This window comes from Nicotiana tomentosiformis, chromosome 5 (genome assembly GCF_000390325.3).
Source record: "Nicotiana tomentosiformis chromosome 5, ASM39032v3, whole genome shotgun sequence".
NCBI classification, from domain to species: Eukaryota; Viridiplantae; Streptophyta; class Magnoliopsida; order Solanales; family Solanaceae; genus Nicotiana; species Nicotiana tomentosiformis.
The window spans coordinates 71,079,037-71,095,627 of record NC_090816.1 but is presented as its reverse complement, the minus strand read 5'-3'; the positions used below and the strand labels follow the sequence as shown (position 1 = coordinate 71,095,627).

Sequence of the window (16,591 nt, the reverse complement as noted above, 5' to 3'; positions counted from 1 at the left end):
TAGCCAGTCGGCCTAATAACTGGGGTTTGTGCAAAATATTACGAAGCGGGTAAGTGGACAGTACGCATATGGGATGACACTGGAAGTATGGCCTTAACTTCCTCGAGGCGCTTATCAGTGCAAGTGCCAACCTTTCTAGGAGTGAATATCTAGTTTCTACCTCTCCTAAGGTTCGACTCGTATAATAAACGGGGAATTGCGTATCTTGTTCCTCTCAAACTAGGACACCGCTTACGGCGACTTCTGATACTACCAAGTACAAACAAAGTTTCTCGTCCGTTTTTGGAGTGTGAAGTAGTGGTGCGCTTGATAGATATCGCTTTAGTCCTTCTAATGCTTGTTGGCACTCCGGGGTCCAAGAAAAATCATTCTTCTTTTTGAGTAGAGAAAAGAATTTATGACTTCGATCAGACGATCTCGAGATGAACCGGCTTAAGGCGGCGATCCGACCCGTTAGTCTTTGTACGTCCTTCATGCTGTCTACGACGGTGATGTCTTCAACGGCCTTGATTTTATCGGGGTTAATCTCTATTCCCCGATGTGATACCATGAAGCCGAGGAACTTGCTCGAACCGACCCCGAAGGCACATTTTTCGGAGTTGAGCTTCATTTTGTATTTCCTCAGAATCTCGAACGTTTCCTGCAAATGAATTAAATGGTCCTCTGTGCGCAGGGAGTTGACCAACATGTCATCAATATAAACTTCCATTGATTTTCCTATTTGTTCTTCGAACATTTTATTCACTAGGCATTGGTAAGTGGCCCCTGCATTTTTTAGCCCGAAGGACATCACATTATAACAATACGTTCCATATTTGGTGACAAATGAGGTTTTTTCCTGGTCCTCCGGGTTCATCTATATTTGATTATACCCGAAATAGGCATCGAGAAAAGTGAGGATCTCGTGGCCGGCCGTGGCATCGATCATGCGATCGATGTTGGGCAACGGAAAAGAATCTTTGGGGCATGCTTTGTTCAAATCCTTATAGTCCACGCACATTCTAAGTTTGTCCTCTTTTTTAGGGACTACAACTACGTTGGCTAACCATTCGGGATATTTTACCTCCCGAATGGACCCTACTTTGAGAAGTTTGGTTACCTCGTCCTTTATGAAGACGTTCTTTCTGTCGGACTGGGGTCTTCTTTTTTGCTTCACCGGTCTGAACCTAGGGTCCAAACTTAGCTGATGCGTCATTATGTCCAGCGGGATCCCTGTTATATCTTTCTGTCAGGCCGGCGCTCGATCAATATGACTTGCTCTAGCTCCTCGATCGTCAATTTTGTGGCGTCGGAGTCATCGGGAATTACGAAAAATCGAGGGACCCTTTGGTCTCTATCCTCTTCGATTTCCTGGTTGTCTGGCTGGGTTGAAGCCGATGTTTGTGATTGCTATTTGGTGTCCCGTTCTCCTTCCGGGCCCGATCCTTTTATCGGTGAAAGTGAGGACACTGGTTTGGCTTCGTCGACAGCGAACATTTCTTTTGCGGCTGGTTGTTCTCCGTACACCATTTTGACATCTCCCGACGTCGGAAATTTGAGGACCTGGTGTAGGGTCGAAGGCACAGCTCTCATGTTGTGGATCCATGGCCTTCCGAAAAGGGCGTTATACCTCATATCGCCTTCGATCACGTGAAACTTTGTTTCCTAGACGGTTCCGGCCACGTTTATTGGTAAGACTATCTCTCCTTTAGTGGTTTCGCATGCCATATTGAACCCGTTTAGGACCAGAGTTGCTGGTACGATTTGATCTTGCAGGCCGAGCTGCTCCACTACCTTCAATCGGATGATGTTGGCCGAGCTACCTGGATCGATCAACACACGCTTAATTTTAGTTTTATTTACGAGTACGGATATTACCAGTGCGTTGTTGTGAGGTTGGATGACCCCCTCTGCATCTTCATCACCAAAGGACAGAGTCCCTATGGGTGCGTAATCTTGAGTCCGAGATCGCTTTTCCCTCAACATCGATATTTTAGTGCGTTTAAGCATTGGTCCCCGGGGGGTATCGATGCCGCCGATGATCATGTGGATAATGTGCTGTGGTTCTTCTTGCTCGTTTTGCTTGCCGAAATCCCTACTTCTAAAATGGCTCTTTGCCCTATCGCTCAGAAACTCCCGAAGATGCCCTTTGTTAAATAGGCGAGCTATTTCCTCTCTCAGTTGCTTGCAATCTTCCGTTCTGTGGCCATGGGTACCATGATATTCGCACGTTTGATTGGGATTTCTTCGGGCAGGATCGGTCTGCATTGGTCGAGGCCATTTAGTGTCTTCGATGCATCCGATGGCCGACACGAGGGCGGATGCACCAACGCTGAAGTTATATTCTGATAATCGAGGTGCTTCTATAGGCTCAGCATATTTATCGAAGCCGCCCTTACTCATAAGCCCCCGAGAATTTTGTCCCCGATCAATTCTTTGATTGTTCCGAACTGCGTTGCGTGTTGAACTGTTGTTCACTCGATCGACGACGTACGGTCGATATCGGTCTCTGTTAGACCTTTGTTCTCTGTCGATCTGCTTTTGATTAATAACTGTCTTGTTCTGATGAACAGGTCCATACGGGGCCCCCGACTGATCATCCTCGACCCTAATTTTCAATTGATATCGGTTGTGCATATCTGCCCAAGTTACCGCTGGATACTCGATCAAATTTTATTTCAGCTGATGTGATGCTTTCGAACTTAGCTCGTTCAACCCTTGGGTGAAAGATTGTACGGCCCAGTCATCTATGACCGGGGGTAATTCCATGCGTTCCATTTGAAACCGGGATACGAATTCCCTCAGCATTTCTCTCTGCCTTTGCTTTACTTTGAAGAGGTCTGATTTTCTCGTTGCAACCTTTATGGCACCAGCATGCGCTTTTACAAACGAATCTGCTAACATGGCAAAAGAATCGATGGAATTCGGTGTTAAATTGTGGTACCAAATCATAGCTCCTTTCGAGAGGGTCTCCCCAAACTTTTTTAACAGCACGGATTCGATCTCATCGTCTTCCAAATCGTTGCCTTTTATGGCACATGTGTAAGAGGTGACATGTTCGTTAGGATCGGTCGTACCGTTATATTTGGGAATTTCGGGCATACGGAATTTTTTGGGGATTGGCTTCGGTGCCGCACTCGACGGAAAAGGCTTTTGTATGAATTTTTTCGAATCAAGCCCTTTTATCATTGGTGGAGCCCCTGGGATTTGGTCGACCCTGGCATTGTATGTTTCCACCCTCTTGTCATTTGCTTTGACTCGTTTTGTGAGTTCTTCGAGCAATTTAGTAATTCTGGGAGTAGTCCCTGATTCCTGCTCGTTAGATTTCACTATGGCAGGCTCTGTTCTAGGGGTGATTTCTCGAAGTGGATTGGAAATCGGCCTGCTATGTGTATGAGTTTGGCTCTGTAGCTGAGCTATCGCTACTTGTTGGGCTTGCAACATTTCGAATATCATGCGTAAGCTTGCCTCGATTTATCCTAGGCTTTGTGTGTCTTGGGCTATGGATCGAGCACCGCCCTAAATGTTTCTTTCTGGTTCGGAACGCTGGCTTGCTTCCAAAGCAATTTGTGAATTGACATCCAGTGGTATTTCGGCTCGAATCTCGGGTACTTGGATTCGAGCCTCGGGTGGTGCCAAGTTGTTGGTTTTATCTTGAAGGCCGGCTTCGTAATCGGTCAGTGAAGCCATTCGGTCGGTTGCTATTCGTAGTCGACCCTGAATTGAAGATGTTTTCGGAAATAAGTGACCACTGTTATTCCTCGGCCCCACGGTGGGCGCCAAACTGTTTACCCGAAAAATGGATAGAGTTGAATTTATACGCAGTTCCGAGGATATGTGGTACAACTTAATACAAAATTCAAGGATAAATAAAATATGAATATAGACTGGGGAGAATGTAATCTAGACAAAGCAATCAAGAATAGTGAACCTTAGGATTTAACAAATAGAATCAATCTAAGAAACTGGAATAACCACTCTTTCTTGTAGAGGAAATAATACTTTCATTATAATGTAAATCTCAGAAAAAGATGTCCTCTACAGAAATGATAACCAAGCCCTTTTATAGTGAAGGGGTTTGGCTCCAAGCATAATAAAAATAAACATTCAGTGGGAGACCCATGATAAATTAGTTTTTTCATAATTTCTGCCAAGATTCCCTCTAGTGGGATTACAACGGCTTTTGTCTGCGAGATCGATCTTGCTTAGAATCCTCGATTTTGGTTCGAGCTTGATTTCGGCTCGAACTTGTGATCTTGGTTTGAGCCCGAGAATGGTTCGAGCCCTCGAATTGATTCCAGGTTGATGTATGTTGGTTTTTGGATTATCAGCATGATAGATCTACCCGCGTCATGGTTCGATCCTTGTTCGAGTTTGTTTATGATATCGATTTCAACACGGACCGGCCTCCCCGGGTTCTAGGTTAGTTCGTGCTCCCTTCGGGACTTTAATTCGATGTACCACCCTTCGAACCGTACCGGACACGCCAAGGCTGAAATCTATTTCGACCGTATACAGATACCTAATATGTCCTCACAAGGTAGGGGTAAGGTCTGCGCATACATTATCCTCCCCAGACCTCACGGTGTGGGATAATACTGGGTATGTTGTTATTGTTATACCTAATATGGTATTAAATTTTCCCAAATCCATTCTTTCAAACGTGGAAGATAGAAAACATCTCCGTTTCTATCATGCCATTCATATTATTGCTTAGTACCAACAACGGAAAAAATAACACAAAATAATTACATATTCACCAAGAATTTTTCTAAGAATTGAAGAAATATAAAATTTAAATAAATTTTATATCTCAAGTTTATTAAATACTAAGTCTAATACTGACTTTTAGTCATAAGTCAAACACCCTTACATTTTGATTATTTCGAGTGACTTTTACATAAGCGTATGGATCAAACTTAACTCACTACACGATTCATTGTCTAAGTTAAACCACTGAATGCTATAACACATATTTCTTTTAAAAAGGTACTACTACTTTTATAGAATATTGTTACTCTATAATGAGTAAAAATAGTACCAAAATAAATATCATTTTTTTATGATCTCAAAATGGTAAAATAATTTTCATGTCTAGATATGATCCTTGTAAATAAAGTATTTCATATCATCACATAAATTAAAAGTCAAATCCACATGCTCTTTAAGCAACATAGTTATATTCCAATTTAAAAACTTATTTTATTTGTCATGGAATAAATAATTATAATGAGCCTATCAAGAGGTTATTCCCTAAATTAACATGCATTTCAAAACCCTCACAAGTGTCATCTATATATCCTAATATTTATAACAATAAATTTCAGAAAAATCACAAAGGAAAAAAGTTTATAAATAAATAATAAATTAAATTAAGAAAGTAGAACCCGAATTTTGTCACTTCCTTCTCCATTCATTGCTTTGATTTTTTGTCTTTTACATATCTCCATCAGTGGCGGACCCAGAATTTTGAACAAGCGGGTTCAGTCAAAGACGATAATAACATATAGTATAAGCGGTGTCGAGTATGACAAGTAGGATTTGGTTGTTGTTTTCTTTATTTTTTGGTTCTTTTTGTTCATAACGCAATCTCAAAATAAAGTCATTTTAAAGTCGGTGATCAACCATTTTTAAAAAGTTGGGCATAGATTAAAAACGATATAAAAGCCTATTCATTTTTATTTTTAACTTTTTATCAATTTAACTTAACAAATTTAACAAATTTTCAGATTTTAACAAAAGAAATCAATTTATCCAGTTTAAAAACTTATTAGCTCTAATATATTTAACAAATTATAGAACTTCTTGTATTTTATAAATAAGAAGTAGTTATTTGCAAACAGACGGAAAAAAAAGATATACAAAAAATAAATACCAATAATTAAAGAAAGAGAGCCAAACACTAAACCAAAAAAAATAATATAAAGTAAATAAATGGTTTCAACATAAACTAAATTAAATTAAACTAACAAGTCATAAATAATTTCAACAACTGTACTTCCATGTTTTAGTGATTTATAACAAACTAATAACCAAAATAAATTTGTTGAGAGGTTTACTTTTTCGAAGTAGAATAACTTTAGAATGGTTTTCACTAAATTCAAGTAAAGACACATGCTGAAAAAAAACGAAGTAAAGAAATTTGAAATGAAATAGAAAATATGACAAATAGAAGGCAATAGACTAAATTTAAAAGACAATAATTTGACATGCAAAGTCCAATTTAATTTGGGAAGCTGGTTGCACATCCTCTGTTCCAATGCGAACAAAATGAAAAATTGAAGTAGGGAGATGCAATAGTTAGGATCGAACACAAGACCTCACGTAATATTTAAACCCTCATGACCATCCCAACAGGGAGATGACTTGAAACAAGTGGGTTCAAATAAATCCTCTATAGATGTATTTTGATGTTTTTAATTACAATTACCAATATATACCGTATAATTTTTTGACGAAGCGGGTTCAGTTGAACCCACTTAATAGCACGTGGGTCCGCCCTTGATCTCCATAGTCAAAGCAAGATGGAAGACACTAATTTATTTCAGGTTTGTGTCGCCTCGTCCAGAGATGTGTTTGCATGATGCAGAACTAAGAAAACCTTTAATTCTGAGAGGACATGTTTCATTTAAAATTTGCAAGGCTTTATCTTTGTAACGACACACGCATCAAAAACTGATAGGTTATATGTATCCCTGTTATGTTTTGATGATCTAACAAACTTAATGATAAGAACCAGATAAAGAACCTGTTACACATCTTCAAGTACTTAAAGAACAACAAGTCTCAAGTCGGGGACGTGGTTCAACTCTTCAGAGTCAAAGGAACAATAGAGGGAACAGATGGCCACCAGCTCCCTTGGTGACGGTATAAGTCAACTCCTCACAACTGTAAAGTTGTTGCCTGCACACGCAGCAGTGCAAAAATAATGCAGCAGTCAACTTTATGGGGAATGCCCTTTATCTAACTTGCTTGCATCATTCAAGTGATGTCACAAATGAATTATTAACATCAAGCAAAGGCAAAAACAAAACACTTGCACATTCAGAATCGATCAAGCATTCTCTCAAGTTTGTGTCAATCTTGCAAGTGATTTTCAAGGGCATCAACAACAAAGAATAACATAACGAAAGATCAGTTTTCTGTATTGAGTCATTACATGTCCTTAGTTGTGTTGCACCTTTGTTAAAGCACTTTACTTGTAATTTCTACTTAGCATAGTTAGAAGCATTGTGTAGGAAATTTTTGTAAAATCATAAGCCTTGTGTTTGTGTCTTGGCTAGAGTTAGTCGAGTTGTAAGTCTTTGTAGTAGAGTTATTACAAAGTGGCTTATAATAGAGTTGTTACAAGTTAGTGAGGGATTGAGAGGTTAATTCCTAGGTTACAATAGGTTGTAATCTAAAGTTTGCTCAGTAGTGAAGTTGAAATCCTACAAGGTAGGCCGTGATTTTTAATCCCGTGAGCTGGGAGTTTTCCATGTAAAATTCCATTGTGTCATTTACTTACTGTTGTGTGCGTGCGTGCGTTCTGTGGGAACTTATAGAGAACCTGGTTCTCTACATAGTTTGGTGGACCGTTAGTTTCTATCAATTGGTATCAGAGCGGGTTCTTTCTAAAAGGTTAATACCTAGAAAGGATCTTCATCATGGCTGCTCCACCAAACTTCGAGGAAGGACAATCAACATACAGACCACCTAGATTCAACGGCCAATTCTATGATTAGTGAAAAATAAGAATGTATGATTTTATCATGGCTGAGGACTCAGAGTTGTGGGATGTAATTTGTGATGGACCTTTTGTTCCCATGAAAACTGCTGACGAGGGAACAACTACAGTCCCAAAAATGAGAAAATAGTACAACGATGCTGACAGAAAGTCAATTGAGAAGAATTTCAGGGCAAAAAAGATTCTTGTCTGTGGCATCGGACCAGATGAATACAGCCATATCTTAGCTTGTCAGAGTGCTAAGGAGATCTGGGAAGCTCTTCAAACAGCACACGAAGGGACAACTCAAGTCAAGGAGTCGGAGATCGACATGTTGACAACTGTGTATGAGCTCTTTAGAATAAAGGATGACAAGTCCATTCAGGACATGCACACTCGCTTCACCTCTATCATCAATGAGATTCATTCACTGGGAGAAATCATTCCCAAGAACAAACTTGTCAGGAAAATACTTAGTGTATTACCTAGTTCCTGGGAAAGCAAGGTAAACGCCATCATAAAGGCAAAGGATTTGCAGAAGCTGACCCATTAATAAACTCATTGGTAATCTGAAAACTTATGAAATGAAGAAAAATAAGAAGGACAATGAGAGATGAGAGCCCAAAAGGGAGAAGAACCTGGTCCTCAAGACAGACAAAAATGACTCAAGTGGTGAGGATGCCAACATGGCTTACTTGACAAAGAGATTTCAGAAAATGGTTCGCAGAAATGGAGGTATTCCAAAAAGGGGCAGCTCTAGCAAGCCAAGAGGCTATGACCTATGTCATAAGTGTGGGAAACCAGGATATTTCATCAAGTATTGCCCCCTCCTTAAGCAAGATCAGTACAAACACAACACAGACAAAGCAGTCAAAAGGAACTAGGTTCCTGACAAAAGGTTCAAGAGAAAAGATGTCGCCGACAATGTTGTAAAACAAGCTCCTGCTGCATGGGGAGACTCCTCCAGCGAATCTGGAGATGATGATGATCAAGGTGACAACTTCATGATGGCAGTAGAAAGTGAAGTAGCTGAATATGATTCCATATTTGCTCTAATGGCTAAATCAGACGAGGATAAGGAAGATGACGATGAAGATGACGATGAAGATGAGGTAAACTTTCTGGATGTTCAAAGAAATCTGAAATCCTATTCTCAAAAGAAGCTTATATCTTTGGCTAATATTTTAATTGATGCTTATCATAGTCTCATTAATGATAAAAATGCGCTAACCACGAAACTAGGAGAAATAAAACACGAGAGAGATGATCTAGTGGTGGTTGTGGTTGATCTAAGAGAGACCGTTGAGAGTTTAAAAAGGGAAAAGAATATTTTGACTGAGAGAATTGCAAACATAGAGCATGAGAAAGATGACCTATTGGTATTAGTTGTAGACCTAAAGGAAACCATTGAGGAACTAAGAAGGGAAAGTAGGCCTATGAACACTCAAAAAGGAAAGGAAGTTGCAAGTGAGGCACACCCTAGGCTTGAAAATGAGCTAAAATCAATGAAATCTAGTATGTGTGCTGAGCTTGAGAAAAATAGACAACTTCAGGAAGATCTAGGCATAGTAAAGAGTGACCTAGAAAAATCTCTTAAGTGGACGTGGTCCACTGATGTAATCACTGCTATGTATACGAACAGTGGGGGGAACAGGCATGGAATCGGGTTCCAAAAAGAAAAAAACCCTAAAAACCCACGTAGTAAGTACGTTACTGTTCCTGATAACTGGCTCTGCACTCACTGTGGTAACACTAGACATGTCAAGAAAACATGTAAAGTTAGATTCCAGTCCCAGCAGAAAAATAAAGTTTTTGCTGAAAAAGTAACTATTGCAAAAAAACCTGCTCCCTCATATAACAAACGTGTATTGCCTGCTTGGACAAAAAGAACTTTGATTCACCCGTTTTCTCATTACAAGGGACCCAAACTTGTTTGGGTTCTTAAGTCTAATCCTTGATTCTCTTGTGCAGGGAGCAGTGAAAGGAAGCAGCCAAAGATGGTACATGGATAGTGGTTGCTCGAAGCATATGACTGGAAGCACTAATGATTTCCTTTCACTCAAAGCCCTTCAAGAAGGGAGTGTATCCTTTGGAAATGGTAAAAAGGGATACATTCTTGGAGAAGGAAGAATTGGGAAGTCTCTCACTCACTCAATCAAAAATGTGTATTACGTGAATGGCCTGAAGTACAATTTGCTGAGTGTCTCTCAGATCTGTGACAAAGGCAACAAGGTGAAATTTGTGTCAAAAATCTGCACAGTCACAAATCTTGTGACTGGTAATGTGATCCTGATGGCAAAAAGATATAAGAACATCTATGTCGCCTATTTTGAGTCACTACATAATGGGGATCTTACGTGTTTGAGTGATGTGGATGATGATGCTGAACTATGGCACAAAAGGTTGGGCAATGCAAGTTTTACATTGCTGAACAAGTTGGTCAGGAAGGACCTGGTTCGTGGATTTCTTAAATCAAGCTTCAAAGATCACAAGGTGTGTGATGCATGTGCAAAAGGAAAGCAGATCAGGTCAAACTTCAAACCCAAAAAGGAAGTAAGCACCTCAAGGTCACTTGATCTCCTCCATATAGATCTATGTGGACCTATGAGAGTGCCAAGTAAAGGAGGAAAGAAGTACATTTTAGTCATTGTGGATGATTACTCTAGGTTTACATGGACCTTGTTCCTCAGAACCAAAGATGAGACATTTTCAGTGTTTGCTTCCTTTGTCAAAAAGATCCAAGTAAAGATGATCCATAATGTTGTGAGTATAAGATCTGATCATGGTACAAAATTTGACAATGCAAAGTTCGACGAGTTCTGTGCTAAAAATGGTATAAGTCATAATTTTTCAGCTCCAAGAACACCTCAACAAAACGGTGTCGTGGAGAGGAAAAATAGAACTCTTGAAGACATGGCTAGGACAATGCTGATTGATAGTGGTATTGCAAAAGGTTTCTGGGATAAGGAAGTCAACACTGCATGCTACTTAGTGAACAGGTACATGATCAGGTCCCTCTTGAACAAAACCCCGTATGAACTGCTGAATGGGAGAAAACCTAAGCTAACACACTTGAGGACATTTGGTTACAAATGCTTTATCCTCAACAATGGTAAGAAAGCTCTGGGAAAGTTTGATGCCAAGAGTGATGAAGGAATATTTCTTGGATATTCATCACAAAGCAAAGCCTACAAGGTATACAACAAAAGAACTTAATGTGTTGAGAAAAGCATACATGTGATCTTTGACGAAGCACAACACCCTCTTGGAAAAGCTGCACATGATAAGGCTGATCAAGATGGAGAGTTATCAAATGTCCCTGGTGAAGTTATTGATATGGCAAATGGAAAGGCCGATATGAGCCAGGTTAAGGAATCAAATGACAATGGCACAACTGAATCTCCAACTGACATAGAGGAATCTGGTCCCTCAATCACAATAACTGAAGCAGAAAACACATGGAACTCCAGCCACTGAGGTGAGGAACATGAAACATGGATCATATGCAGAAGAATATGGAACCTCTCATAATGAGATTCAGGTGTCCAACTGGAAGCACAAAAGCTCACACCCTCTTCAAAATGTGATCACCCCCCTTGACTCAAGAATTCAAACTAGATCAAAGTCTAGAAACTTACTTGCCTTCTCTGCTTTTCTCTCTCAAATTGAGCCCAAAAATATCAAAGAAGCATTGAAAGATGCTTACTGGATTACGGCTATGAAAGATGAGCTTCATCAATTTGAGAGGAACAGTGTATGGCACTTGGTTCCTCGACCTGCTGACAGAACTGTCATAGGAACCAGGTGGGTATTTAGAAAAAAACTTGATGAGTTTGGAAACACCACAAGAAATAAGGCAAAGTTAGTAGTTCAAGGGTACAATCAAGAAGAAGGAATTGACTATGATGAAACTTTTACTCCAGTTGCTCGAATGGAGGCCATCAGAATCCTTATTGCCTTTGTATCTCATATAGAATTCAATTTGTTTCAAATAGATGTCAAAAGTGCATTTCTGAATGGATCTCTGAAAGAAGAAGTTTTCGTCAAGCAACTGCCTGGTTTCGAGTGCCATGAGCATCCTGAGCACGTGTTTAAACTTGACAAGGCATTTTATGGACTGAAGCAGGCTCCCCGTGCATGGTATGAAAGGATGTCCAAGTTTCTTCTAGAAAATGGCTTTACAAGAGGGAAAATTGACAACATTCTATTTCTGAAGAAACGGGGGAGGAACCTGCTCATAGTGCAAGTCTATGTTGATGACATTATCTTCGAAGCAACAAATGACTCTTTGTGTGAGGAATTTGCAAGACTCATGGGAAGTGAGTTTGAAATGAGCATGATGGGGGAATTGAATTTCTTCTTGGGTCTACAAGTAAAGCAAACTCCTAGGGGCACAATGATAAGTCAACAAAAGTACATCAAAGAGCTTCTGAAGAGATTTGAGATAGAGAGTTCAAAGATCATTGATACACCTATTGCCACTGCCACTCGCCTGGATATGGATGAACCCGGTTTTCCTGTAAACGAGGCTATTTATAGAGGCATTATTGGGTCACTTCTGTATCTCACAGCAAGTATACCAGGCATTGTTTTCAGTGTGGGACTCTGTGCCAGGTTTCAATCCAATCCAAAAGAGTCTCATCTGAAGGCTGCAAAGAGAATTCTGAGGTATCTCAAAAGAACGCGGGACCTGGTTCTCTACTATCCCTTAGGAGATAACTTTGACTTAATAGGGTATGCTGATACTGACTATGCTGGTTATCTGGTGGATAAGAAAAGCATTTCTGGTATGGCACATTTTCTGGGTTCGTGTCTAATCTCATGGGGCACAAGAAAACGAAACTCAGTGGTCCTTTCAACTGTTGAAGCTGAGTATGTGGCAGCTGCCTCTTGCTGTGCTCAACTGATGTGGATCAAGCAACAACTAGAAGATTTCGGTGTATTTTCTGATTGTGTGCCCTTACTATGTGACAACACTAGTGCTCTCAACATGGCAAAAAATCCAGTTCAATATAAGAGAACAAAGCATATTGATGTACGACATCACTTCCTCAGAGACAATGTTGAGAAAGGGCTCATCTGCATGAAGTTTTGCAGCATAGAAGATCAAATTGCAGATATCTTCACCAAAGCACTGAGCAGAGTGCACTTTGAAAAGAATCGCTTGGCACTAGGGTTGATAAAATCTAGCTAAGGACCTGGTCCCTCGATGATTGGCTATGAAAGAAACGTACAGGTAAAATAGCTAAAAAGTGTTTTCTGGCAAAGTCTAACTCATCTCTATACCATTGCAGGTAGACACGTATGACGATTACAGAGCAAATAAGTAGCCAATGATATCGTATTTCAGTCAAAAGGATGAAGTTCACATTTACAAAATCTATCAGGGAACCTGGTTCCTTTGACACAGGTTAGTAGTTTCTATGTACTCTCATCCACATCTTTTTAACGACTGAAATGGTGCCACATCATTAAAATGTCAATCCTTCCTTTCTCTCTTTTTTTGGAACTCAAGCGTCCTACCCATTATGAAATGACTAATCTACCCAACTTGATACCCATTCCTAACGGTCCCTCACCCCTCTTAAATAACCTCTCTCACGGTCACTATCATAATTGTTCACATCAAAGCCAAAAATTCCCTTTTTCCTTCAAACCAAACACTCTCTTCTTCCATCAAACTCTCACTATCCTCCACCATGTCTGAAAATCTGGAGACTCAGATTGTTCCAAGCATCATCCCTACTGTGTCATCACTCATTGAAACCCTAGTGCTAGAACCTACAATCCCTACACCATCTAGTCCAAACCCTAAGCTAGAGTCACAACCACCTACTGGTTCCTCTCCAACTCAGTCGAGCACTAGCTCTCATAGGAGTCGCAAAACCTCGACTCCCAAAAAATTTATGGCAGCAACCTCTCCTTCTATCTGGTCGGAAAAAATGGTAGAAGCAGATATAATGGCAGAAAAAGACAATCAGGAAATTTCTAGTCGACCAGTAAAAGAATATTCTGAGATGCAAGGAGTGGGTTGTAACAGTGATGAATCGGCAAAGACTACCCTAGGTCTTGATTTGAATGTTTGCAAGTCTACAGGTAATGCTCTTCTTATGTCTTATGAGTTTACTTTGGGTTTGCAAGAACAAAAGGCCATAGAGAATATGTTGTCAATCGCTGCTGAGGGCTGTGTAGTTGGTGAGTATGAAAGCGTGTCTGAAACAAATGGGTCTAAGGGGGAAGGTGATAGTCTACTGGTGGAGGGAAGGGAACTGGTGCCTGTTAAAAATCTGGCACCAGACAGTACTATTGGGGAACTTCCTGAGGGACCTAATTCCTCCACACAAGAGGAGCATGCTCCTATTTGGGATGAAACTCTCTGTTCTTCTAAAGAACCCCAGGTCAGTACTGATCCCGCTCCCTCTCCTCATTTCTATGCTGAGCCATTGGCAATTGTTCCTCCCGAGATGAGATCTCTGTCTGAGGAGGAAAACAAAGGGAGTGAAGATGACTATGACAATGTGGCTCTTGCGAGCTTCATCAGGGCTAGGAGTAGTCAGGCAACTCCCCAAGAGTCAACTTCTAAGAGACCTATCACTAGGTTGCAGAAGAAGGAAGAACTTGAGTCAGTTTTAAGGAAAAGCAAAAAGAAAAATAAGAAGAGGAGATTGGTGAAAGATGGAAAGGTTGTAAATGAGAAGGTAGTGCCTCCTGTACTAATTGTTGATGTTGATGATGAGGTAGAAGAGGAACCTGGTTCCTTGGTTCGTAAGTCCTCAAAGAAACTTACTGTTCCACAGTCCAAAAGGGAGTCATCTGTGAGTGAAATGGATTTGAGCAAGGTTGAGGGTGAAAAATCTTGTGAGAAAGTAGCTGAGAAATCTGGTGAGAGAGTGGTTAAGGAGTCTGGTGAAAGAGTGGCTGAGGAGTCTGCTGAGAAGGTTTCAAAGAAATCTGCAAACAAAGGAAAGAGTGTAAGAAAATCAGTGAAGTGAAAGGTTGGTGCTAATAAGGAACCTAGTTCCTCTAAAAAGGCCAGAGTGAATGTGGTCAGGGATGAGGAAAGGGAGAATTTGAGAAATCAGAAGGTGCTTTGGGGCCGCACATTTACCCGTGATATTCTTGATATGTCTGGAATGCGTCAACTGACTGACATCTGTGAATACCAATAGTGGACACATTTGTTCACTAGTGACAGTCCCAAAGTTTATGAGGCAGACGTGCGCAGTTTCTATGCCAACTCCTTCACAGTTGAGGATGATAATATCTGTCTGAAAGTGAATGGTGTTGATTTTGTGATGGACACTACGATACTGGGGACCATTTTGGGCGTGCATATTAAGGGAATGTCCACCACTGAGGGAACCTGCTCTTATAACTTCAGAAATGCCATCACAAAGGATAAGGTCATACAGCAAGGGGAAGGGGTACACGAGAAGGCCCTCCTTCCAGTGTACCAACTACTGTTTGAATTGGTGAATAAAGTTCTACTCTCTGTCGCGCCCCATTTTTCTCATGAAAAGCGGGCTTCGACACGTGATAACTCCTTTTAGAATGGGAGATAGAGTTCTAAAGGAGAAGATTCGCCACCTAACGATTTTAAGGTGCGTTAGGGCACCTATTATGCAGATAACTCTGTTTGACTAGTCAACACCACCAAAGATCGGGTAAGGGCTCAAGTTACCTCAAAGAGAAGGTGTTAAGCACTCCTCGAGGTCCACAATTGTAGGTCCCGACCGAACTTAAGATTATGTGGATTACGATTAAGCTAGGTGATCAAATAAACAAAGGGAATTCAGAAGTCAAAGAATTTTATTACAACATAATTAATACAAATCTTAGTGCGAATATAGGGATACAACTATTTAGATCTAATAACAATATAAAGAGGAGGGGGTCCTAAGTTTTTTAGCCTAAAGGATCACTTTGTGCAATATAAATAATACTTCGTAACTCCCTTAAGATGGGGTGTTACTCATATTATTTAGCGGGCATAGACTATCATCTCCTACTACCCGATTACTATGTTAAAGTTGTTACCTAAAAGCATTCTAATTCAATTATAGGTCGTACCCTTTGCGTGCACTACCCGTCCCATACCTATGGTCCGGGAGATATTGGACCTTTACTTTGCATGGTTCTAGACCTCACTTAGGTTGCTCAAAAATGTCAAAACTAGGCAACATACAAAATACATTGGACTTCACATATAGGCAGTCAAGGCTCAAGTTTGCCTCCACACTTAAGCAACAAATGCACATAAGACAAATTGTATGTTAAGCAGTTCAGAATTAAGAACATAAATCCCTATAGACATGATTTCTATGTGACAAGGCGTTAAGGCATGCAAGCAGTTTCAGAAACCAAGCGTTGCCCATAGACAGGATTGTACAGTTGTCGCATATTGATTGTTGAAATTGCAGATATCCAGTTATTAATCCTGTAGATGTTGCGTCTAAGTGATTTATGTAGTAAAGACAATGGAATCTATCGGGAGAAACCCAGAATTACTCACGCTTGTGATAGTGGTCCAAGTGAACAATAAACAATGTTGAGAGGGGCATCATTAACAGTTATTAAGGCAAATTGTGGTATCCTATAGGCAGGATCTTTAACGATTAGCACTTGGAACTGATTTTATTGTTATACTTTAACCTTATAGGTATGTTTTCTAAGTGAACGGTGCGATACAATAACAAATGAGATGATTAAAATCCTATAGGCATGATCTCTAATAGATATACTGCAGCGATGCAAATCGAAGGAAAGTTCAACGATATTTATTTCCTATGGGCAGGTTTTCTAATAACATGTAGCAACAAGGATAATGGAGGTATTTGAGCTCATGCTTTGCTAGTAGACAAGTAGTATGAGAGTGTGCTTTTCCTAATAGCATGATTTCTACAGTGT

General features: G+C 40.3%; 1 protein-coding gene across 1 annotated transcript; it reads left to right on the top strand.

The window, feature by feature from the left end:
• The first annotated feature begins 7,715 nt into the window (after positions 1–7,715).
• On the top strand, positions 7,716–9,642 carry LOC138892551 (uncharacterized). Its single transcript, XM_070176284.1, has 3 exons — positions 7,716–7,757; positions 7,869–8,189; positions 8,569–9,642. Exons 1-3 carry the CDS (start codon positions 7,716–7,718, stop codon positions 9,640–9,642), a joined length of 1,437 nt encoding a protein of 478 aa, XP_070032385.1.
• The last annotated feature ends 6,949 nt before the right edge of the window (positions 9,643–16,591 follow it).